The 26481-nt window shown below is 46.2% G+C and overlaps 1 protein-coding gene across 1 annotated transcript in view; it reads left to right on the top strand.

Annotated features, from left to right (window-relative positions):
• Window positions 1-8526: 8526 nt before the first annotated feature.
• The window catches only part of PANK4 (pantothenate kinase 4 (inactive)), a 107158-nt gene continuing 89203 nt past the window's right edge, over window positions 8527-26481 (top strand). The window contains exon 1 of the mRNA XM_068242777.1: window positions 8527-8670. Coding sequence (XP_068098878.1) covers window positions 8553-8670 — 118 coding nt within the window. The 5' untranslated portion in view covers window positions 8527-8552. The remainder of the gene's footprint in view (window positions 8671-26481) is intronic.

Here is a 26481-nt window from a genome sequence, read left to right as displayed (position 1 = left end):
GACTCTGAGGCCTCTGGGGGTCAGCCAACTCCTCTCCTGCTCCTGGAGTTTGGCCAACACATGGGTTGCCGTCAGTTTGGTCTTCCCAAGGCTGACCAACTGCAGCAGCGCTTGGCAGTGGCGGGGCTTCACGCTGCTGCTGAGGCAGGGGGTTTGGCCAGGTGTGCCAGAGGATGGCAGAGGATCGGAGGAACCTGCTGCAGTTCCCCTGACCCTGCAGGGTGGCACCACCCACTGTGTTGCTGCTGCTGCTCTCCCATCCTCACCCCCTTCCACCAAGCTGACCCAGTGGACAATGAAGGACAGGTAGCGGCCTGTCCCGAAGCGGCTGCTCCAGGAGTCCATGGTGACGTAGACCCTTACACCAACCGCGTGCTCCAGCCCTCGCTCCACATTGGCCATCACAAAGCGGTGCAGTGCAGGCATGACCTTGCAGGCGAAGAAGTGTCTGCTGGGGAGCTGCCAGTCCGGGGCTGCACAAGCAAGCAGCGCACGCATGTCGCTCCCCTCCTGCACGAGCGTGTACGGCAGGAGTTGGGAGCACATGGCCCGTGCCAGCAAGCCGTTCAGCTACCGCACGCGACGGCTGCTGGGAGGCAGAGCCCTAACCACCCCCTGGAAGGACTCGCTCAAAAGGCTCTGGCGTCGCCTTTTGCTAGCACGGGAATCAGCGGAGACAGCAGAGGAGGTCACTGAGGACTGGCTGCCAGAACAGGCCTCAGTGTCTGCGGCTGGAGTTGCAGAGGGGGGAGGAGCAGTGCGTTTCCGCACTCCTGCTGGTGGTGCTGGAGGAGCAGGAGGGCGGGTGGCTGCTGTTGCTGCTGCTGAAGGCTGTGCAGTGGTGGGTGTGGTGCCACTGCCAGCGCCAGATGCCTTCAGCCTCTTGAACTCCTCATGCTGGTGGTAATGTTTAGCAGCAAGATGGTTCAGAAGAGAGGTGGGTGCTGGACTTTAAGGGGTCTGCACCTCTGCTCAGCTTCCGCTGACAGTGGTTGCAAGTGGCGTACTTGCTGTCAACTGTGGGCATGGTGAAAAATTGCCAGATTGGTGACGTGAAAGCCCCCCCTACGGACTGCAGCCGCTGCTGCCTGTCTCCCTGTGGTGGTGGTGGTGGGGGGGGCTTGGGTGCGGCTGGTGGTGGTACTGGCAGATGCTGCTGCTGCTGCTGAGCCTGAGACACCAGCAGGCTGTGGGACCTGCCTACTGCTGCCAATGCATGCAATGATGCGCCTCCTTGCAAGGCCCACAGGCGCATCCTCCTCCTCAGAGCTGCTGATGATGACATCCCCAGGAGCTGGCACCCAGTCTTTGTCCGTCACCCTGTCATCATCATCATCCTCCCCCTCCTGAAACATGTCCTGCTGGGATGATGACCCCCCCAAACTCCTCTCCTGATGCATGGATGGGCTGCTTGACTGTCCAATCCCTCCTCCCCCAAAGTGCCCATCAGCATCTCCTCCTCAAAATCGCCAACAACAGCAGACAATACCCTGATGGTGCCTGGGGTAAAAATACTGCTGAGTGACAGGTCGCCAACTTGTGACGGTGAACTGGCCTCCTCCTCCTCCCCAGGCCCTGCTGGGCGGCTGCTGCGAACAGGGGTGGTGGTGGTGGTGAGGGTGGAGGCCTCGGATGCAGAGCTGATGGCGGGCTGCTCATCCTCCGTCATCAGTTGCATCACAGTGGCTGCATCCTTTTCCTCAATGGGACGTTTCCGACCCGGCTGGAGGAAAATAGGAGCAGGTACTACACGCTGCTGCTGCTGTGTCTCTGCAGCGTGAGTTGCAGATGGTCCTGCTGGGCGCCCAAGGCGTCCACGGCCAGTGGCTATAGGCGGAATGTTAGCCACTGACGCAGCTGCTGCTGCTGCGGAACTGTGCATGGTGGCGCGGCTTGCCACAATGCTGCTCCCTCTCCTCCTGATTCCCTTGCTGCCCTTCCCCTTGCCCAAACTGCGCTGGCTGCCACTTCCAGACATCTTAGATGTTTTTGGCGTAAACAAAAACGTTTTTTAAAAGGGCGGGTGAAAAAGTGGGGTACTTTAATGGAGTGGGTTGGTGGGTGAGGTGACACTAATCACTAAGTGATTCGATCGCTAAGTGATTACTAGTACAGTACAAATACAAAATACAATAATCAGTAATCAGTGAGTGTGAACAGTGAACAGTGAGTGTGTCCCCTAGTACACTAGTACAACTAGAAAATACAATAATCAGTAGTAATCAGATTCAGTAGAAGGAAATAGAGTGTGTGTACACTACAGACAGTGCAAGCACACACACACGCAGGAGCTAGCCTATGAACAGTGAGTGTCCCTAGTACAGTACAACTAGAAAATACAATAATCAGTAGTAATCAGATTCAGTAGAAGGAAATAGAGTGTGTGTACTGTACCCTACAGACAGTGCACGCACACACACACGCAGGAGCTATGAACAGTGACAGTGAGTGTCCCTAGTACAGTACAACTACAAAATACAATAATCAGTAGTAAATGACAAGACAGGGTAGAATACACAGCAGAAACACAGGTATAGATGAGAAATAAACAGACGACAGGAGGACAGCTGCCCACACAGGCAAGGTCCTGAGGCCTAAAGCTGTAAGCTTGCCTGCAGTAGCAGCTGTCTCTATGTAACACACAAGCTACTAACTAAAATACAATCTCTATCTAGCTAACAACAATATAGGTGTGTATAGGAGGTGTATGTGAGCAAAAACGCTAGGCGATTGACCACAATAGAGCACTTGCTAAGCCAAAGCACAAAGGAGCAGATCTCTCTCTGTACAAGTCTCAAGCAGGGATGGAAAAACCTAACATGGCGGCCGCTATTTATAGGGTAGGGGCTGGCCAGGGTCCCCCTCTGTGATTGGCTGCCGTCAGAGGGCCTGGGAGCCCTCTGATTGGCTCTAAGGACATCAATCTCGGCTATGACGCTATTCGTGCTCAGTATTCGAGCTCGAATACCGCTGTTTGCTCGAATAGTGCGAATAGTGAAAGGGCTACTCGAATAGCCCATTCGAATAGCTGCAGCTATTCGAGGTCGAATACCGAGCTCGAATAGCTGAAAAAGAGCTCGAATATTCGAGCTACTCAAATATTCGAGCTCTGCTGAGCATCCCTGGGCACCACAGCACCCAGCATGGCACCACACAGCACCAGCATGCCCCATAGAGGCACCACAGCACCCAGCTTGGCACAACAGCCCCCAGCATGTCACCACAGCACCCAGCGTGGCACTGTAAAAAAGCTTCCACTGAGTAAACTAGTGTTGTCCGGATCATGAACGATTCGGATCTTTGAGCCGAATCTATTTTGTGAGTCGAATCATCCGAATCATCAAAATGAGTGATTCGGATCGCAAAAGGGGCGGGGCCAGGAGCGACACGCCCCCTCTCAGCGGGCAGCGGGGTCCTGGAAGCAGAGCAGAGATGGATCCCTCTGTTGGAGGGGACTCAGGGGAGCCAGCCTTGCAGGGACAGGTAGAGGGGACATGGGTGCCACTGCCAGATATGTGTAGAGAACGTGCTGCTCATTATAGGCTGTCTGTTCGTAGTTGTGCACAGTGAACACATTGGAAACTTTTGGCTCAGATCAGCACAGCTCAGTAACTTTGCAGGCACTGTGATTGCAGCGTAATATGATCCTCCTGCACTCGGCACAGCTGCACTTATCTTTGGGTAATGCTTTCTTTCACTGAGCGACGTTTCCATTTAAGGTATACAGATGAACATGTAGGTGAAATATATGTAAAGCATATGATTGCAGCATGTGGGTATTGTGTGCAAGCAAACATTTCTGCTCTCTGCTTCCCTCCTCCCTTCTCTGTCCACTCCCTGCCCTCTGTCCATCTTCTCCCCTTCTCTGTGTGTCCACCCCCCTCTCCTTCTCCTGCCCTGCTAGTCATTTCAACCCCCGAATGCTTCCTTTGTAAAATGATCCGAGATTGGGATCAAAGATCCGGATCTTTTCAATGATCCGATTCGAATCATCCGGATCATTGAAAAGATCCGAACTTCCCATCTCTAGAGTAAACCAGAGCACCGAATACTGTCATTATGGGAAGAGGAGTGACAAAAGCACAGCGTATGATGTAGCAACTTCTGAATTTGTGGGGGGCTCACCTGTGTACACACGCCAGATTCTTGGTCCCAAACACCCGACTTGGCCCGAGTTCCATGTAGTATTTGTATGTAGATTTAGCTGAAGCTGCGATCTGCCAGGATAGATTATTTAGATCAGCAAGTGGTGGATGGGACAACACAATTCATAGCTGCATAGCACACCTTCAGCTGAAGTTTGTCAGGTGAAACCACGTCAATGGGCTTGGTTTCAGCATAACTGATTCTATGGACTACTCTTCTCAAGTTTGTACTTGATGGTATACCTTTTGCAGACTGATGCTAGGTACAGCTCCAACCCTGGACGCGTTTAAATCAAAACTGAAAAGCCAGCTGTTTAGTCTGGCATTTATGATAACGTAACTTTTCCCCCTGTATGCACCACTGTGTACTGATCTAAGACAAGCTTATGCGCTTTGGGTCCTACGGGAGAAAAGCGCTTTACAAATGCTTAAAGGGATACTGTAGGGGGTCGGGGGAAAATGAGCTGAACTTACCCGGGGCTTCTAATGGTCCCCCGCAGACATCCTGTGCCCGCACAGCCACTCACCGATGCTCTGGCCCCGCCTCCAGTTCACTTCTGGAATTTCTGACTTTAAAGTAAAAAAACCACTGCACCTGCACGCCCGTGTCCTCGCTCCCGCTGATGTCACCAGGAGTGTACAGCGCAGACACAGACCATACTGGGCCTGCGCTGTGCGCTCTTGATGACATCAGCGGGAACGAGGACACGGCAACGCAGGCGCAGTGGTTTTCAGACTTTAAAATCTGAAATTCCAGAAGTGAACCGGAGGCGGGGCCGGAGCATCGGTGAGTGGCTGCGCCAACACAGGATGTCTGCGGGGGACGGTTAGAAGCCCCGGGTAAGTTCAACTCATTTTCCCCTGACCCCCCTTATCTATAAATAGGGACTGTCTAGAGGGAAAGTTGAATTCTATGCACTAACACCTTACAGCCAAACTAAACCGAAAATTAAATAAAGCAAAGTTTTTTTTAGTGAGGTTACAAGTGATTATAAACGGCGAACAGAATGCCATTTAGGCAGGGGTCACACTTGGTTAAAACATATATATTGATTGCCAATGGGGCTACTGCATTCAGAAATGTGTTTTGTCAAAGGGAAATGCGCTACCTTTTCACAGGCCATTCGCACATAACATGTTCACATATGCCAAAACACATTAAAATTGCTTCACAAAATGCACACTGAAAAAAAACAACACACAAATGCACTGGAGAAAGCAGTGGCAGGAAAATGCATGAGTTTGCCATTCTGCAAGTGTGACCCCTGTTTTAGTGTAAGTGTCTGTAAGGGCTGGTTCACACTGCAAAGCGCTTTGCTAATGAACCCTATGACGGTGTTCCCACTACAGCATTGCGATTTGGTTAAAATCCCAAACGTTCTGCATGCAGCATATTTTTTTAGCGATTTGGTTTGAAGGAATGTGCAAAAACACACATTCCTTCCCAAAAAAATTCTTAGCAATTGCATTTTGCAGATTGAACTAAGGCAATCTGGTAGCAATGAGGCCCCATTCACACTAGATAGTTTTGCTGCGATTTCGGCAAAACACTCAAATGCTAGCGCTTTTTAAAAGCACTAGCGTAATGAAACCCTATGGGCCCTTTCTTACTTGGGCGATTTGCGCTAATCGCCGCAAATCGCCCCAAAAATGCGAAACGCAAACGCGTCACCTGCACCATTTTCAGGCGATTTCCCAGCGATCACTTTCAGTGCTATAGAAGCTCTAAACGTGATCACGGCAAAATCGCCGTAGTGTTCAGTGATTTTTCGGCGTGAAATCGTGGAAAAATCACTCCTGCAAAACGCTGGCAAAAATCGCTGGCATTTTGTAAGTGTGAATGGGGCCTAAGCCAGAGGCAAGAAAAGTATAAATGGCTTATTTCCACTGGGTGCCACATTTGTTTCCGAATCGCTATGCGCCATGCACAGCTAGAGGAATCTGAATGTGTGCTATGGAAAACTACAGCATGCCATACAGGATCACACCAGCAAATGATTCATACGACATACAGGTGTCTGAATAGGCAGTGTTTCCCTGTCCGGCTTGCATGTGGGGAAACACAGCGTATTGCCTGTATGAATAGGGGCACAAATTCAATCAGTTTACTTCTAAAGGTGATACATGACATCTACAAATCAGCATAATTTTTTTAAAGGAAACCTCAGATCAGACGTAAGAAAGATTTTATACTTACCCAGGGCTTCCTCCAGCGCCATAAACCGCTGCGTTCCTCTCCGTCTTCCAAGTGGCTCTGTTTGGCCGCGAGCTTTTCTGCGCATGCACGGCCATCCAAACTCATTGGTTCACATTAATCACAGAGCCAGGAGCCAATGAAATCGTCTCCAGACCGGCACACAGACATCTGCCATCATAGCAACGGCAGAGCAAGGGGCCTGCGATCATGGGTGAGCGGTGCAGTGGCATGTGCATGAAGAAATAGGAGACATTTTTGGTACCAGCAGTCTCTTACGCAAGTGGTTAATCAATTGGCTAGTGCACACTTAAATGTATTTTCCCTTTGCAGCTAAAAACTGACAGGAGTGGAGCACTGGGAGCATTTTCTCTATTACATTTGCTTCTGTGATAAAATATGCGTTTTCACATATACAGACACACGTGGGGCTTGATTCACTAAACCGTGATAACTCATTGCACGGGTGCGCTAGCGGTTTTGCGTGCAATCGCGAATTTCCACGCACAACCACAAATTTTGCGCGTGAAAACGCTAGCGCGCCCATGCTATGAGTTATCACGGTTTAGTAAATCAAGCCCATGGTGTGCAAAAAACGCATACAGAAGATTGCAAACATAAAACTGACAGATAAGTGTGCTCCCAGCCACAGATTTTTTATTACTGTACACTTACTCTGTCAACCTCCAATAGAGCAGAACTGGCTCTGCAGACTCCTTCAGCATCACTACAGCACACATGACAGCACTTGGAGAGGGGGTAGAGAGGCTGAGGGCAGGTCTAATTATACACAAAACCCTGCTGCACACTGATTAGGAACTGTCTTCAGATCTTTGTCTACAAAATTTCCGAACAATTTATCATAGAAGTGAATGGAAAATCGATCTGAAATCAGAACGGGCATGTTGGGAATAATCGATCTGACAGTAAGTCTGTCAGAAAATTGCATTGTGTGTATGTAGCATTAAGGAGGCCATACATCAGGCCACTTGGCAGCCGATCGACCATACAATTCTATTATCATAATTGGAATAGGATGAGAACTGGTGCCGCCAAGTGCATGCCTGATCGACAATGCAACCAAGTTTGGGCCTAAAATTGGTCGCATTAATCAGTCGGACATGCGGCAACATGTTGGGCCAACTTGCTCAATTGGTTGCATGGTGGTAACGGAGCAATATTGGGATGAGTGACGAAACCACAGACGCTGTTCACGCAATGTGTGTGCATGAATATGTGTAAATGTGCTGTAATGTGAATTTATACATTACCTGTCCTGTGCAGCCGTGCTCACCTGTCTTCTGCCGCTCTTCTATTAGCTGCATATATGCTGTCGGGCGCATAACATGCCGGCACGTGATGTCAGACACACGCCGGCAACGTGTAATAGAAGAGCGGCGGAAGACGGACGGGCACTGCGGCGCAGGACAGGCAATGTATAAATGCATATTACTGCACATTTACACATTACATACATATACAGTGGCAAGGCAGGGGATGCGGCAGGCTCAGCTGATTCCTGAGAGATTTCATGCTGAAATTGATCGGGAATTGTCTTGCAGTGTATCGGCAGCCGAGAGATCTGTCGCTTATCAGATTCGATTAGAAATTTGTCTCTTGGTCGAATCTGCCCATCATCACTAGATTTATGGCTATCTTATTACCTTCAGGGCTGGTTCAGATGGACGTCTGCGTGGCGTCCCGTCTGGGGGCGTTGCGGCGGCTGCGCGGTCAGGCTTTCAGTAGCCTTTGGTCGCGTTCCGATGCGGTCGCGTTTTTTATTTCCCCTAGGGGAACATTAGCCGTCGCGGTTGGCCGCTCCCTGGAAGCAACATGTCGCTTCCAGGGGCAGCTCGAACGCTTACGAAAATCGGGACCCGAACGCCGCGTTCGGGTAAAAGCGCGCAAAAGCTCGGTGTAAACGCTCCCATTCACTTGAATTGGAGCGTTTACACCGACGTTCCGAAGCCACATGCGGTAAACGCTCCGCAAGCGTCCGTCTGAACCAGCCCTTAGTTGCCAGTCTCTCAGGGCAGGGAAAATAAACTTGTGCAGTGTCTTTCTACACACCTCTGCACTCAAAATGACTATAGTGCCCTGTGGTTTGAAAAGCCTCCGAGTATACTGTTCAGTCACACACTGCCCTTAGCTGGCAGGCAGCCCCGCCCATCCTTATTATCATAATACATGCAGAGTTGAGCTTGACACCCAACATGGCTGCCAGCGGAGGCAGAGGGAAGAGTGGAGCCAGCATGGACAAAAGCATTATTCTACCGCCCGACGAGATATTCCGGAATTTAGAGAATGCCAAGCGCTTCGCTATTGATATAGGTAAGTGGCTGGAAAGCGGCTGGTGACTGGTGCGATCTAGACTCCAGCAAATGCCATCAGCCAAGCAGTTGTCGCAAGTTCGCTTAGCATCCTTCTGTTGCCTGTTTGCATAGCCTATTGGGAAATGTAGTTCTTTGCAGTCCCCTTTCTTCTTTGTAGCAGTCCTAGCGCATGGTTGCTTCAAACTACAATCCCTGAAGTCTTCTCGGCCGTGTGTGTTTCTGGGAGCTGCAGTTCTTACAGAGACAAGGTTACCTTGTAAAGCTATTCTTTGACGTTCTCCTAGAACTGCAATTCCCGACATCCCGTCTCTAGTGCCCTATAGGGGCATGAGCTAGAAAGTAAACAGCTCGCTGCAACTGTTTCCGCTACCCAATTTTCATTGGCTTACACAGGCACTCTATACAGAGCTGTCTAGAAAGGTGCTGGCAATTTTTCTGGCAGTCCAGGGAATAAAAACGTTATTTACTCGTGGGAGAATGACAACTAAGAAAAAGCGTTCTCTCTCTGCACAATTGTTCTAATGACACCATCTGCCCAGCTACTTATAAGGAATTACACAAAATGTTGTAGACAGTCTCTATTCCTAGAGATGGGAAGTTCGGATCTTTTCAATGATTCGAATCCGATCATTGAAAAGATCCGAATCTCGGATCATTTTACTAGGGAAGCATTCGGGGGTGAAATGACTAACAGGACAGGACTTTCCCTGCGGTGGACAGAGAAGGGGAGGGGGGTGGACACACAGAGAAGGGGAGATGGTGGACAGACACGGGCAGGGAGTGGACAGAGAAGGGAGGAGGGTCGAGCAGAGAGCAGAAATGTTTGTTTGCACACAATATCCACATGCTGCAGTCAAATGCTTTACATATATTTCACCCATATGTTCATCTGTATACTTTGAATGCAAACGTCGCACAGTGAAAGAAAACATTCCACAAAGCATCCCCAGAAGTGAAGTGCAGCTGTTTAGAGCAGTGCAGGAGGATCATATTGCCCTGCAATCACAGTGCCTGCCCTTCTAGCCCAGCACGCTGTCTACAAATTTGTGCTTCTGAGCCAAAAGTTTCCAATTTGTTCACTGCACAACTACGGAACAGACAGCCTATAATGAGCAGCAAATTATAGCCAGTATGTGTGCTCTACATATATCTGGCAGTGGCACCGATGTCCCCTCTCTCTGATATACCTGTCCCTGCAAGGCTGGCTCCCCTCCAACAGAGCGATACATCTCTGCTCTGCTTCCAGGACCCCGCTGCCCGCTGAGAGGGGGTGTGTGCTGCTCCTGGCCCCGCCCCCTTTGCGATCCAAATCACTCATTTTGATGATTCGGATGATTCGACACAAGATATTTGGATCAAAGATCCGAATCGTTCAGGATCCGGACAACACTACTATTCAGTGTACAGCAGCATTTTGTGTACATTGCCCTAACCCCAGCCTCTCCAGCCCCTTCCCAAGTTGTTTGTTTGTACTGTAGGGATGCTGGAGGAGTCAACAGAACCATCTGAGGTGGACAGAGTGTAATAAGAAGCGGGACTGGGGGCACACTTGTCTGTCTTGTCTGTATATGTGAAAACATGCACGTTTTATCACAGAAGTGATCACTGCAAAGCTGGCTACTGTGCACCCTAATCACGTTTATGCAGCCTGTAATGCTCTGCGCATGTGCAGTAGTGATTGTCGCATTCTGCACATGTGCAGAATGCTTCCGACCACAGGAGGGCGTTGAGGGGCATGTAGCCGGCCAGCATTGCGGGAGTCCCTGCTGCTTGCCAGAGGGTCTCAGACTGATATTGTGGCACAGGATAACGCTTTTTTAATTTGCCTTAAATTGTACCTGAGATAGTACACTGGCCCTTATTTATACTTACCTGGGGCTTCCTTCGCGCTGGACCGTGGTCTCCCTTGCCGTCCTCTTCGGCCCCTCAGTTCGGGCGATACGAGTCCCGGTAATCTGGTTGCGGCTTCTGCACATGCTGGGCTATGCACGCACCTGCCGCATTCCCTTTCTTGGGAGCATTTTGCATCTGCGCAGTATAACTGCGCAGACGCAGAATGCTCCAGGCCACGGGGGTACAGCCGAGCACATGTGCAGAAGCCCGTGACTGCCTTGATTACTAGGAGTTATAGCTGCAGAACAGAGGGGCCAAACAGGACGGTGAGGGAGGCTACGGTACTTATGGGGCTGGAGGAAGCCCCAGGTAAGTATAAACAGGTACCAGTGAACCATCTCAGGTTCACTTTACGATTTCCTTTAAAGTAAAATATGAGAATTGTGTATACTATTAATATCATCAGATACTTTGGGGCCCCTTCTTGTCTCTAGGCTTCCTGCCCTCATGCCACTGTAACACCGATTTTAATTAATTAATTTATTTTTCTCCTACTCCGCAGATTTTTGTTCCCTTATGGTATATTTTAAGTCTTATTTGTGGCCATCTTGGCCCAGAATCTAGTGTGAGTACCGGAGCCACCTGACGCCATTTAAAGGGAAGGTCCAAGGTGATTAAAAAACAAAAAATCTACTTGCCTGGGGCTTCCTCCGGCCCCTGGCAGCCGTCCTGTGCTTTGCCGCAGCTTCGGTGGCTCCTGGTTCCATTCCGGTGCAGATGCCGACCTCTCCAGGTTGGCATCTAATGCACTTCAGCATGCAGCTCGTGGAGTCACACTGATGTCCATCCGGACTGTACCGCGCAGAACTACTGTGCCTGCGCAGTAACGTCCAGATGACGTCAGTGCGACTCCGAGAGCCGCTCGCTCCTTTAAAGCGGAACTGAAAACTGTGTAAAAAATGAGTTGTTTGTTTTTTACCTGGGGCTTCTGCCAGCCCCCTGCAGCCGACCTGTTCCCCCAGTCACTCACCGATGCTCTGGTCCCACCCCATGGCTCACTTTCACTTCACGCAGTTAGGGAAACTGCTCATGGCCGCGCACCTCCTCGTTCACGCTTCCGTGGCCAGTCGCATACTGTGCATGCTCAGTAGAGAATTTCCAACACTGCGCTAGCGCAGGGCGCTCCTGGCTACAGGAATGCATACTAGGATACGCGTGGTCAGGACGCAATAGAGGTCAACTTAGAAGTCGACCTCCATTACGGAAAAAAGTGAGCCGCGGTGGGGGAATGGAGGATCGGTCCAGGACTGCAAGGGCACAGGTCGGCTGCAGGGGGCTGGCAGAAGCCCCAGGTAAATGAGACTCTTTATTTTTTTACACAGTTTTTATTTCCGCTTTAAGTCAGGGGAAACGTAAAGAGAAACCGCAACCAAGAATTGAACTTCATCCCAATCGGTAGCTGATGCCCCCTTTCCCATGAGAAATATTTTCCTGTTCACAAACGGGCCATCGAGGGGGGGGGGGGGGGGGGGGGCTCTGCATGGCTGATATTGTGGTGAAACCCCTCCCACAGTGTGACATCAGGACCATGGTTATTACTGTTATAACTGCCAAAAATGCAAGCAGCATCTCCTTCCACTGACCTCACCTGCCAGCAGTAAAAACGTCACCATGTGATAAATGTCAGAATGTAAAACAGGGAGAGGAAAGATTTTACAATAGGCAAGCACTGACTAAATCATTTATACATTATTGTAAAAATGAAGTGCTTTTTATTACATTATTTTCACTGTAGTTAATATTTAATACTGAAGGTACCTCTGGCTACCTAATGCTAAGGGACACCTGTAGCTAGCTAGCCAGCCAGCCAGCATGCTTGCAGTGCGGTTTGGTGAGGGTTTGTAGGTTCATGGAGGGTGAAGTCTAAGGTGCCAGGACATCTGTGCCTAAAGGCTCCTCTGAAATAAATCTGGCCCTGGTTATCTTGCTTAGTGCCCTATTTCGTAGTACTAATTTACTGATGGTTTATATCATATGCTAAGTGTTCTATAGTTTGTGCGATTTGTATTTTTTAGTGTGTGTAGGGGGGGGGGGGGGGGAGGGAGGGGGGTACTGAGTTGACACAGGATTTCTTGCCAGGAGTGACAAAAAGATTAGAAACTGCTCTGGGCTTTATCAAGGATAATAAATATATCCTCGCTATACATATATTCTGTAACCACTTGTAAATTTTCGTTTCATTGTAAAAGAGGTTTTCCTTATAACTTGCGTTTTTAGTTACAGTATAATAAACTCTGATATAGTAAACATTCGGGTATAGTAAACTCCTTTTCCAGGTCCCGGCCAGTCTCCCTTATAAGTATATGGGAGCAACCCTGGTATAGTAAACTCTGATATAATAAAACTTCTGTTATAATAAACATGTTTTTTGGCCTCTACGTGATGCTGACTTTAGATATAATAAGCAGTAGGCGGTGCATGCGCCATGGTCAGCTGCTTTCTTCAGGCTAGTTGCAGGTGAGCTGATGTCTGATAACATTTGTAAGACAAGAAGAATGGTACTGGCGCTGGATATACAATACTGTACAAATAAGCAGCCTGGGGAAAATGAAGACTAATGTGAACGTAAACAATAGAGGTTGCAGCTTCCACTTTGCAGTCAGTGATAAAAGTATCATCACAGTCCTCCAAGGGGATTGTACACACTCCCGGGTATCTCTTCTCTTGTTAGCGATGACGCTCCTGCTAGTGTGTGGAGTGCACTACAGGCTACTTTCAGTTGAAGCTCAGATCAGAGTAGGCCTACTCGCTGCAAAAGTAATACTAGGTACACACGATACAATTTTTTGACACATTTACTGCCAGATAAAGAATTTCCAACATGTCCAATCTGATTTTCTGTCTATTTTCCGCTCACTTCTATGGAAAATCGATTGAAAATCAGATTGGACATGTTGGAAATGGTCGATCTGCCAGAAAATTGCATTATGTGTACCTAACACAGTGGAGAGGAGTGATATCAGAGGTACTCGCATTAAAGGTGCAAATGGCTTATCATGATTGGCTGCATTTTAAAGAGAAGCTTCATGATTGTTGAGTAGCTGCCTCTATTCAGTGATGGCTGCAATTTTTAAGGAGCCCTGGATACTGTACCAGGAATTTGTCCAGCCTGGCTATGCAACCTTAAGGGCTCGTTCACACTAAGGGCTTTTTCTGAGATTTTTTTTTTTTTTTTTTTAAGCGCTGGCGATTTTTCAAAATCGCCCTGAAAGTGCCTGTGCAATGATTCTCTATGAGAAAGTTCACATCTGAGCGGTTCGTTTCCAATCCGCACAGATAAGCGGTGCATGGGCCATTTTTGAGGTAAATCCGCCTCAATGAAAGGTATAGGAAAAACGTGAAACGCTCACAAAATCGTTGTGCAGCGATTGTGTTAGCGTTTTTAAGAATAAATACATTGTATTTATTCTTTTCCGGATCAGTGTTCTCTTCCTGACGTCAGTGAAATGAAAAATACGCAATCATTCTGCAAAAGCACCTAGAAAAGTGCTTAACAAAAACATCCAACGCACAGAAATCGAAAAAAAAATCACTTCAGAGCTCCCAATGCAAACGGACACGCGAGCCGAACGCAATGGGAACGACGCCTAAGATATACTTAACCTTGTAGTCCACCAAATGTGCAAGTGCTTGTACTGTACCTCCAATGGGAGGACAAAGTTGCTCCTTTGCAGCAGAGAATGTACCAGGGCATGCTGGGCCAATTATAGGACAATTTCTGATATAGTAAACTCCTGATATAGTAAACCACTTTTCCTGGTCCCTTAAGTTTACTATAACCAGATTATACTGTATAATGCTTCAGTTTTTTATGAGCAGCATTTCTCATGCTGACTTCTAGGGGGCTGATTAAATAGCCTGCTATGATATAGGAATTTTTAGACTGTGTTACTGTTCTCTAAAAGTCGTACACAAAAGCATGAGTCTGTGAGGACTGTAGGGTTGGGGAACTCTGTTACAGTATCTGAACCCCGACTACTACCCCTTGTGCCATAGCTTTTGAATAAGCAGACCAGATAATTAATTACAATTTTGTTATCTCACTGTGTATATACTTATAAAATCCCTTTATAAAAACATTATAAAAAAAACTTTGAGGCCTTGTTCACATTGCGTCGGCTCGCATGTCCGTCTGCAGTGGGCTTTTCTTTCTGCATTTTTAAAATAGTTTTCTGGCGATTTTCTGCGCGTTCGCTCGTTTTTGTGGGTGTTTTTGTAAGCACTTTTGCAGAACGCTTCCTTCTTTTGATCCGTAAAAAATAAATACCATGTACTTTAAAAAACAAACTTGCCAAAGCGATTTTGTGAGCGTTTTGCGGATTTGTTCCTATACCTTCCATTGAGGCAAATCACCTAAAAAAATGGCCCAAGCACCGCTTTTCAAAGCAGATCGCAAACGAACCGCTCTGATATGAACTCTCTCATAGAGAATAATTGCACAAGCGCTTTCACGGCGATTTTGAAAATCGCCCGTGCTTAAAATTTTACAAAAAACGCCTATAAATGTCTTTTCTGGTAAACTATGCAGCAGCTGGATGTAAGCCCTTTTTTTTTTTTTTTTTTTTTTTTTTTTTTTTTTGAAAATCCACTTTCGCTTGACCAGTATTTTTGGTTAAAAACAAAACCATGTTTATTAGGGCCCGTTTCCACTATCGCGAATCCGCATGCGTTGCCCGCATGCAGATTCGCACAGCCAATACAAGTGGATGGGCCTGTTTCCACTTGTCAGTTTTGCTGTGCGTTTTTTCTGTGCAGGATTTTTCTGCACGGCAGAGCCCTCAGAATTCGCTTGCGTGTGGAATGCAGGCGAATCGCACGCAATGTATTTAATAGGGAAATCGCATGCGTTTCCCCATGCGTTATTTGCCGCAAATTCGCATGCGATTTCGCATAGGTACCCATGTTAATTCACACAGGCAGTGACATGGTTAAAATCGCATTACCCTAACCTATGCGAATTCGCATGCGAAATCGCGGCGGTGATTTGCCGGCGATTCCGCAACGCTATAGTGTAAACGGGCCCTTAAAGTTGTTAAATATGTACATTAGTGTCCCAGTTATCCGGAACTCAACTAACCTTCAGTTTCAACCAACCAGCACAAATTGCCAGCAGCAGTCACTGTGGTGAAGGCTAAGGGCCCATTTCCACTAGGAGCGGTGCGATGCTCGCAGGTGTCCTGAAACACATGCAGGGCAATGGAAGAGTTTCCACTGCGTGCATGTTGTGTGGAGTGATCTGAGAATCTGCAGCATGCTGCAGATTCTCGCACGGCCGCATCCGCCTGCAGCCGCGTCCCATCTCCTCAATTGACTTTCACACCAGGGCATAACTAGAAATCACTGCCCCCCCCCCCCCTGCGAAAATGAGAATGGCCCCCCCCCCCCTCCCCCAATAGGCACCAAATAATCGTAATGGGGCAGTGTTTCACCATAAAATAATCCTAATGCAGCAATGTTTCACCAGAAATGAATCCTAAATTGTGCAGCATTTCACCAGACATTAATCATAAATTGGGCAGCATTTCACCAGAAATGAATCATAAATTGAGCAGCATTTCACCAGACATTAATCGTAAATTGTGCAGCATTTCACCAGACATTAATTATAAATTGGGCAGCATTTCCCCATAAAATAATCATAAAGTGGGCAGCAGTCATCAGAAAATAATCGTATAGTGGGCAGCAGTCACCAGAAAATCGCAATGTGGGCAGCAGACACCAGAAAATTGCAATGTGGGCAGGAGTGACCAGAAAAAAAAATGCACCTGTGGAAAAAAAACAACAATTCACTCACCTGGCAGAAGTCTCCTCTCCCGGCATCTGGCACGCAGCTCCCCGACTATCTTCCAGCAGCACATCTCCCGCGTTGACAGGCAGAGTGCAGGGCTATGGCAAGATGGCTCCCGAAGCCCTGTACTGGAGACACAAATTGTCTCCAGTGCAGGGCTTCGGCAGCCATCTTGCTGTAGCCCTGCTCTGCCTCCCGGGAGACTGCGGGGAATGAACTGGCCCGGCGTCTATTAGACGCCGCAGCCAGTTCCACACCTGGCTGGGGGGTCCCACAATCGGGAGGGAGTTAGCGCTCCCCCTGCACACGGCTGGCAAACTCCGGGCCCCCGTGTGGCCGATGGGGTTGCATCCCCAGTAGTTACGCCAGTGCTTCCGCATCAGGAGATGCAGAAGTGATGCGGCTAGGTAGCCGCATTCGCATCACTAAGAAGTGGAAACGGGCTCTGAGTTGTCAGGCTGTTTGTGGGCTCTGCTGTGCTTAACCTATTAACAGCAAACTGACTTATTAAAACGTCCTGTTTGAGCCTGTTAACGGCAACAGGACGTTTTAATAAGTCGCCCGCTCCCGCCACTGCTCCGCACGTGTGCGCGCCGCTCCTGTCTCTGTTTACCATCGGGTATCCGTGTTCCGTGATTGGGGAAGAGGACCAAGCAGTCCTCTGCCCAATCACAATGCCTGGAGTGAATGGACGTGACCGCGATCTGCGGCCGCGTCCATTATAAAACAGGAAGCCGTCAGTTTAGTAAAATGTAAATAAAAAAGTGAACACTTCCTAAACAGGAGAGTGTTCACTAGCACCATCTTGTAGCCAAAAAGTAAAATTACACATACAGGCACATACATACACATACATTTATACACAATATTAATAAAATGAATAACTTACACTTCTGGTCTGTTAGGGTAAAAACCACTTGGGGGTAAACTGGTTAAAATACACCCGTAACAAAAAACAGCCCCTATGGTGTACTTACTGTATCTCAGGAGGGAGAAGCCTCAGGATACTACTCCAGCGCTGGTTCCCCTGAAAATTTCCCTGGCAAGCACTGTGCTGGTGCTGTAGCGAGCTGCAATATTTACCTTGAGGGCTCCAAGGTAGCAGCTTTCCGATGGGCTCTAGTGGAAACAGCCAAGCTCTATCGGGTCTCCTGCCCAGTAGAGCGGACCTGATGGGGCTCGGCTGTTTTCACCAGAACCCGATCGGAAAGGTTGTACTGGAGCCCGAAAGGTAAATATTACCATACACAGAGTTTGGGGGCTTTCAGCACTGGATCCAGGAGGCTGAAGAGGACGGGAAAGCTTCATTAGGATCCAGAGGCTTCCCCCTTCTGAGCGGTCACCAAGATGACCGCACTCACATGATGTGCAATATCTCAGTCATTTATATGTTGGTAAATATGATTAGCTACAGCAGCCATAGAGGGATCATGCTGAAATGCAACTGTGTCTTTCAGGCTATAAAGTAATTTATTTCATCTGTGTGGTTTATTGGGCATGGGTGACTTTGGCAGTTGGCTAGTGCAGTGGTTCTCAACCTTTTTTGCACATGTACCCTTTGTGGCTCATCCCTAACCAAATGTACCCCCTGTGGAAAGTGGGCGTGGCTTTTGACAAGTGGGTGTGGCTGTTACATGGTGTGGGTGGGGCCAAATATTAGCAAAATACAGTTAGTCCCTGGTTAAAAAATGAGATAGGGACTGTGTCCATACTTAATTTAAAAAAGTTAATGCGAAATCTGTTGTTGCATATTTGTAGCAATGTGTGTGCACTGGTTAGGTCAGACATGCGGTCGCCTGGCGCAGCTGGTCACACTGTTAACAGCACACAAAATACAAATGTATTGTCCTCACCAAGAAAAATAATGAAAAAGAATAGTAAGTTTTTTTTGTTTGTTTCCCCCCCCCCCCCCCCCCCCTCTACCAGCCTACCTATTCCCTGCACTACTAACACCCTTACACCCCCTCCTAGCTTTTATGAAGGCTTTTTAAGTCTAATTGTAATGTTTTTTTTAAGCAAATGTGAGAGTTCCTTCTCCCACATCCAGCCACATGCAGTCACAATCTGCAAATGGCGCTGGACGGAAGAGCCTCCCCACCCCTCTCTTGCCTTCCCCTCCCCTTCCTCTCTTGTCCTGCCCACAGCTTCGGAAAAATGGTGGCTGGAGCCCATTTGCAAGCCCTGCTTGCTGATTTTATATAGGTTGCAGCCAACTAACATTTAAAGAGCTGATAGCGTCTGGATCACAGGGAAGGGAATAAAGCTATTGTCCATAGCTTTATTCCCTTCCCTGTGACACGCACGCTATCGGCGTTTACATGAAGCATATTGATATCCGGTACGCGTACCGCGCTCCTATTGGCTGAGCTGGTGATGCAGCCGGGCTTACACACAGGGCACTTGTAATAGGCGTGTGAGTGGCAGCATTTGCGGCCAATCAAGCCATTGGTAGGAGGGGATAGCGTGCGCATCGGGGGGGGGAGGAGCTTGGATATCAATATGCTTTTTACAAACATGTAAACGCCGATAGCGTGCGTAGTGCCACCATTTTGTCTGCGGCCCCTGGGGACCCCTTGACAACAGCTGATGTACCCCCAGGGGTCCCCGGACCCCAGGTTGAGAACCACTGGGCTAGTGCACCATCTGGTGGCATGGGTAGCTGCAAAAGAGGAGCATGCGTGTTTAAGAATTGGTGGTTATCTTTCAATGTTCTATTGTATAATGCCTGCTCCTTTTACCAGACTATCAAAAATCCTATTTGCACAAGTGGTGGGACCAGGGGAGTAACTACAAATCATGAGGTACCCAGCAAAACATTTATGGGGCCCTCTTCTGCGTCACTGCCTTTCTCCACATGTTGACCCCCAAGGTCATAAAGGAAGTGCAATCATTATAATCTCCACTCCACATATAACACGTGTGGCCTCCTTAACCCCCCTTTCCTCTGCTTACAGTGAGCACAGACACTGCTCAACCCCCCACAGCATGTGCAGACACAAAAAGCCCCTACTTGTATCTCTGTAACGAGCAGCTACCACCCTTACCCTTCCATGACAAATGCAACGACTTTTCCCTCTCACCATAACAAGAGCAGCCACCATCTCTTCCCTTCCTAAAATAAATAACAAATGTGGCCAGTACATCTTCCCTCTCCTCCCGCCCCATAAGATGTGTGGCCACCTTACCACCCCCCGTGAAAGTATGTTAAGAGGGTGACCTCACTCTCCCAGGGTTACCCCCCCCCCCCATGGGGGCCAGTTACCTGACTTCACCTGGAGTGTGGCAGTCCTTACAAGGCACCATGTTACATATTTACTTGATAGCATTTGCACAGAGTGGGGCAGGGGACAGAAGTTGGTTCCAGCTGTAATTTTTACCCATCTTTGTGGACTGACAAACCCTTGTTTAATAAATTTGATTGATCCAGTTTCAAGCTGCATACAAATTGTATGCAAGCTAGAAATATTCTTAACCCATTGACCATTTCTGGCTATAATACACAGCCATGCTAATGTTTAGGTAGAAATGTGTTCTGCTTAATGAACCACACCTTTCCTGATTCAGTCCCATCCATTCATTTGAGATGTACCAAAAATGTGTGAGGATCTCGGCCCTCGAGAAGCGTCCACTGCCATCAAGTTCGGAACCATGTGCGTCCGCTAAAACAAATCACTTGTGCATTTTTATTATTTTTTTCCCTCTCTGTGCATGATGGTTTCCTTTTTTTTTCTGGGCATGTGCGGCGGTGAACTTGCGCATGCCCTGTTCAAACATGGTCTTTGATGGCAGCGGGTGCTTCCAGTAAAGTGGTTCCTAGTTGGTGGCTTAAAGGCTGGTGGAGCAGGGAATCCAGAGACTGATAGGGAATTTTTATTCACAGGTTAAAACAAGGTAGGCTTATATTACATTTTTATTCCTGGTTCAGATACCCTTCATTATTTTTACATGTATACTATATAGTTGTTTAAATAATTCAAAATAGACCCGCTGTGCATAACACAGCAAATACAGTAGAATTCCTTTACAGTAAACTCCAAAGGACCAGGAAAAGTCATTTTTATTTTATCAGAATTGTTCATACAATGTATACTTATAGGATGCATTTGCTGGGACCTAAGGACTGAGTTTACTATATCAGAGTTAACTATTATGGGATTCTGATGTAATACCTAATAATAAATCACATAAGACTTGTTGCCATTCAATTCAGTATATTGCCTATAAATAACACACCATCACAATACAATTATTCCCCATTCTTGCACCATCCCTGTCTAAGGCCTGGAACCCACTAGGAGCGCTTTTCTGAGCGCTTTGTGGTTTGAAATGCTCTTGCTAATGTAATGCTATGGATGTGATCCCACTTGAGCGATATGATTTTATAAAAATCCCCCATATCATTGCATTAGCAAGAGCTTTTTCAAATCACTAGCACTTAGAAAAGGCTGCTAGTGGGTTTGAGCCCTAAAACACGATACTGTGTATTGGCATCTCTATTGCCTTAGGGCCTGAGCCCACTAACGCAGTTGTGCACAGTTGTGTCCGCTTTTCAGGAACACATCAATGTTACAAATGCTGAAAAGCTAACACAACTGCGTACAACTGCGTTAGTGGGCTCAGGCCCTTACTGGACTAACTGGATTATCTAAGTAGACTAATGGTCCTTGGGGAGCTATCACTTTCCCCCATACATATTGTGAACCAAGTTCCAACATATGTTCTTAAATGTCTCTATTTGAAGCCTTCCAAATATGCCGAATAAAAAATCCTTCCGTAATGTTGATCTCCACATTACGGAAGGATTCTTACAATTAGGCATATTTGGAAGGCCCCAAACTGAGATATTCAAGAACATTTATTGGAACTTGGTGCACAGTATGTATGGGGAAAAGTGGGAGCTCCCCCAGGACCATTAGCCTACTGAGAGAATCCAGTTAATCCAGTAAGGCAATAGAGGACTTTCACACAAAGGCGTCAATTCACCAGAGAGCATTTACTAAGAGAAAAAAGGTAGGTAGTTTATCTCATGAGGTATTTTAACACTCTGGAGTCAATTTACCAGTGTGAGAGGACAGAGAGAAAAGTGTTTGATAGCAGGGGATAATGGAGAGATATGCATGAGGAAAGTGTGAGAAAGCAGAGAGTTAGGTAATCTGTATTAATGATTTACATGGGATACTTTTCCTCTCTGTAAGCTTGAAAGTGAAGCATTGTGGGTAGGAGGCGGAGTTTTACCACTACCTGACCAGAGTATTCCCGCCTTTTACTGCCGGATCATATCATAAATCATATCATGAGTGAGTCTGAACTTCTTCACCACCTCTGTCTCAGTAAAATTATCAAGAACTGTTCTCTCACGAAAAATACGAGGGGCGATTAAACAGACCCTCCTCCTGCGCCTTTGTCTCCTTATAATAGAAGCAAGCTCTAAGGCCTAGTGCACACCAGAGTGGTTCGGCTGCGTTTTGCGATCCGCTTGCGGCTGCGGATACGCTTGGGTAATGTATTTCAATGGGCTGGTGCACACCAGAGCGGGAGGCGTTTTGCAGAAACGCATACTCCCGGGCTGCTGCAGAATTTGGATTGTGGAGGCGTTTGTGCCTCAATGTTAAGTATGGGAAAAACGCAAACCGCTCTGAAAAATGGCACTTCAGAGCGGTTTGCCAGGCGGTTTTTGTTACAGTAGCTGTTCAGTAACAGCTTTACTGTAACAATACATGAAATCTACTACACCAAAAACGCTTCACAAAACCGCAAAATGCTAGCTGAAACGCTACAGAAACTACTCTCTCCCCTCTTTCCAAAATGCAATACATGCTGCTTAGCTAGGCTGAGCAAGCATGTCTGTATAGGGATCACTGGCCAAGTTATAGTTGAAATGTGGACACTGAGGAGTGGGAAGGAAGGTACTGAGAGAATGTATAGGGTATTGATATTTGACAGGGATAGACTGAGATATATTAAAACACTCCAGAGTTTATTTTACTCCTGCTCGGCCATATACAACATTGTCACTGGATTATATGAGACGTCATCATTGTCATGGTTCTTTCTTGAATATGTTTTGGTCCTGTCTAGGTCTTAAATCCTTCTGGGCTGGAGCAATTGGCCTGGGAAATTTATTGCAGAACTCCAAGAAGCAACTCAAGCACATACATGTATTGATTACGCATTAACCCTTTCGGGACTGGGTGGCTCTTGCCCCTTACATCCTGTCAGAGCCGCACAGCCACCAGCAAGACGTAGATTCCAATCACGTTGGTCCAGAAGTGGTTAAAATGTCTTGCTATTTTAGAAAGCATCTTTAAAATCTGACCAGAATTTGGGTTGCAAAATCCTTGGCAACAGTTACTGAAAACCTACTGTGAACCAAGCCTCCGTAACAAAAATTGCATCCTGTTTTTTATCATCCTACATGTTCCAAAAGCTATTCTAATGTGTTCTGGCTAACTGCAGCACTTTCTACTATGACAGTCTCTGTAATAAATCAATGTATCTTTCCCCTGTCAGACTTGTCGGCCTGTGTCTGGAAGGCTGCCAAGTTCTTCAGTGTTGTGGTTCTGCTATGAACTCACCCTTTCTGGCCCCTCTATGCACACTGCCTGTGTGTTATTTAGATAAGAGAGAAGAGAGAAGCTGCTCTAATCAGCTGGATAAATCGTCCTCTGAGCTGGCTGGGCTTTCACATACTGAGGAATTACAAACAAGGGCAAAGCTGTTTGCAAGAAGAAAAGAGCAGCCTGAAACTTCAGTGCATGGGGGAAAGAAACACACAAATGATCTCTTGAGATTCAAAAGGAATGCTGTATACAGCCTGCTTATGTATGGATGTATTTTCTATGTGTGGACATACTGTACATCAACCTACTTCCTGTTTTGGTGGCCATTTTGTTTGTTTACAAACAAACTTTTTAAAACTGTTTTTAACCACTTTTAATGCGGCGAGGAGCGGCAAAATTGTGACAGATTGTAATAGGAGATGTCCCCTAACGCACTGGTATGTTTACTTTTGAGCGATTTTAACAATACAGATTCTCTTTAAAGTGGAATGAAACTCCATATTGACTGAAAAAAAATCATGCAATGAGAAATTGTGTATTTAGCTTACCTTTTCAGTCATTTTTTAGCATTTTAGCAATGTGATATAAAAAAAATAAGAATATTGTATATACTCGGATACAAGTCGACTTGATGTATAAGTCAACCCAAATAATGACCCGGAGAAAATAAGCAGATAAGGGGCTCTAAGTCAAGACTAACATCACTGACTGCATACTTGTTCCAGGTGTTCTATTTGGATACTAATAAAGCTCAAATAACCTGACATCCATACTATGGATATTTTTTAAGAGGGAATAAATATGACCGCCTCCTATCTATCCCTCTCCCTTCCTTTACAGCTGAGGCAAACATTTCAGTGTAGATCTTCGGCAGCCCAGAACTATAACCCGACAACTACCTAACCTTGCATTTTTTTTTTTTTATTACACATATCCACAAAACATTGACTGTACATGATATCTCTCAGCTCCTTAAAGTGGATCCGAGAAACTTTTACTCATTGCATAATTGTGTTCCTTTCATATAGTTTATAGGGAATTCCTCAAGCCAAATATTTTTTGGTTTTAATACTCTAATTCCCTATATACTAAACAAACCTCGCCCACAGCTTCTCCAGAGTGCCTTGGCACTTTCAGCCTTAGTAGCAAGGGCTTATGGGAGCTTAGTCTGGGCAGGAGGAGGAGGAGTTTACTACCTAGCGATTTCAGAGGCTGAGGGCAGGAGATGCATATCAGCTTGCCTGTGTGTAATGTGACAACAGAACATGGCCGCTCTCATTGTATCATCTCTCACACTCTCACACTCACACTCTCACACTCTCTCTCTCTCTCACTCTCTCTCTCTCTCTCTCTCTCTCTCTCTCTCTCTCTCTCACACACACACACACACACACACACACACACACACACACACACACACACACACACACACACACACACACACACACACACACACACACACACACACACACACACACACACACACACACACACACACACACACACACACACGTATTCGGCACCCTTGAAGTTTTCCACATTTTGTCATATTACTGACACAGACATGAATCAATTTTATTGGAATTTCACATGAAAGACCAGCACAAAGTGGTGTACACGTGAGAAGTGGAACGAAAATCATACATGATTCTAAACATTTTTTACAAATAAATAACTGCAAAGTGGTGTGTGCATAATTATTCGGCCCCCTTTGATCTGAGTGCAGTCAGTTGCCTCTAGACATTGCCTGATGAGTGCTAATGACTAGAGTGCACCTGTGTGTAATCTGTCAGTACAAATACAGCTGCTCTGTGAGGGCCTTAGAGGTTGTCTAAGAGCGTATTGGGAACAACACCGTGAAGTCCAAAAAACACACGACAGGTCAGGGATCAAGTTATTGAGAAATTTAAAGCAGGCTTAGGCTACAAAAAGATTTCCAAAGCCTTGAACATCCCACGGAGCACTGTTCAAGTGAATATTCAGAAATGGAAGGAGCATGGCACAACTGTAAACCTACCAAGATTACCCTAAAAGACTGGCAGCTGTAATTGCAGCAAAATATGGTTCTACAAAGTACTGACTCGGGGCCGAATAATTACGCACACACCACTTTGCAGTTATTTGTAAAAAATGTTTGGAATCCTGTATGATTTTCGTTCCACTTCTAACGTGTACACCACTTTGTATTGGTCTTTCACGTGGAATTCCAATAAAATTGATGCATATTTGTGGCAGTAATGTGACAAAATGTGGATAACTTCCTCAAGGGGGCTGAATACTTTTGCAAATATATATATATATATATATATATATATATATATATATATATATATATATATATATATATATATATATATATATATATATATATATATATATATATATATATATATATATATATATATATATATATATATATATATATATATATATATATATATATATATATATATATATATATATATATATATATATATATATATCTCTCTCTCTCACTTGTTATAATTCGTTTTTTATCTTGGATCAGCTTTAATAACCTCTGATGCCACTGCCCTCCTTGCACAGCATGTTCATTGTCTTCCAACTTCGCGAATGTGCTGTGTTTTTATTAGCACAAAACAGTTGGCTCACTTTGTGGATGGAAGATACACAACTTGGGCAATTGTATAGCCTCAGTCGATTTGAAAATGTAATGTATAAGTGTTAAATCTAGACTCGGTAGGGGGTATCGTTTATAGGTCTGCTTTATGTGAAATGTTTACTTGGACCTGGGCTGTAAATGCTTTCAAAGATTGTACATTAAACTTGAACACAAGATATTAAGTCACATTTGATTTGATAACTGTACAAAGCATACATTTTTCACAGAGTCCACAGATCTTTCGTCATTGTGTTCATTGCCGTTGGCCATGGTGTTAGCTGCACGTGCCTGTTCACTCCAGCAGAAAAGGTCTCGATTTATTTTCCTGTGAGCCTTTGTTCCCCAATGCTGTGCTTTACAGTAACAATGCAAAGTGCTTTTAGCTTTGTCTGCTGTGTTTTCTGTTGTCTGTAGATCAATGTTAACCACTTCTTGTCTACAGAGACCAATACAGGTTTTCATACTTCCAGGTAGTTACACAGGTGTCTTGCTTGCTGATAATGAAAAATAACCTTCTGGGATTCTGTGTAGAGAAGTGGAAAATATGAACTATAGGCTCTCGGAGCAAATGAAAGGCAAAGTAAGAAGAGCTTGAAATAAAATTTACAGACAAAAATACTATTTCAATCTTTTATTCTATCTATATAGCAGAGAATAAAATTGAATATGGATTTGCAAAGTCTGTCCTTTCCAGGAGTCATCAAGTGTGTTTTTGTTAATCCAGGATCCAGCACCATTGACAACAATTTTTAAAAGCGCTAGTGTAATGAAACTCTATGGGCCCGTTCTTACTTGGGCGATTTGCGCTAAACGCAAGTCGCCCCAAAACGCAAAATGCAAACGCGTCGCCTTTCAGGCGATTTCCCGGTGATCGTGTTTCAGTGCTATAGAAGCGCTAAACACAAGCGCCAACAAAATGCAAAAGTG

Source organism: Hyperolius riggenbachi, chromosome 6 (genome assembly GCF_040937935.1).
Source record: "Hyperolius riggenbachi isolate aHypRig1 chromosome 6, aHypRig1.pri, whole genome shotgun sequence".
Classification (NCBI taxonomy): Eukaryota; Metazoa; Chordata; class Amphibia; order Anura; family Hyperoliidae; genus Hyperolius; species Hyperolius riggenbachi.
The sequence above is the reverse complement of the archived record's forward strand: the minus strand, read 5'-3'. Positions and strand labels throughout refer to the sequence as shown.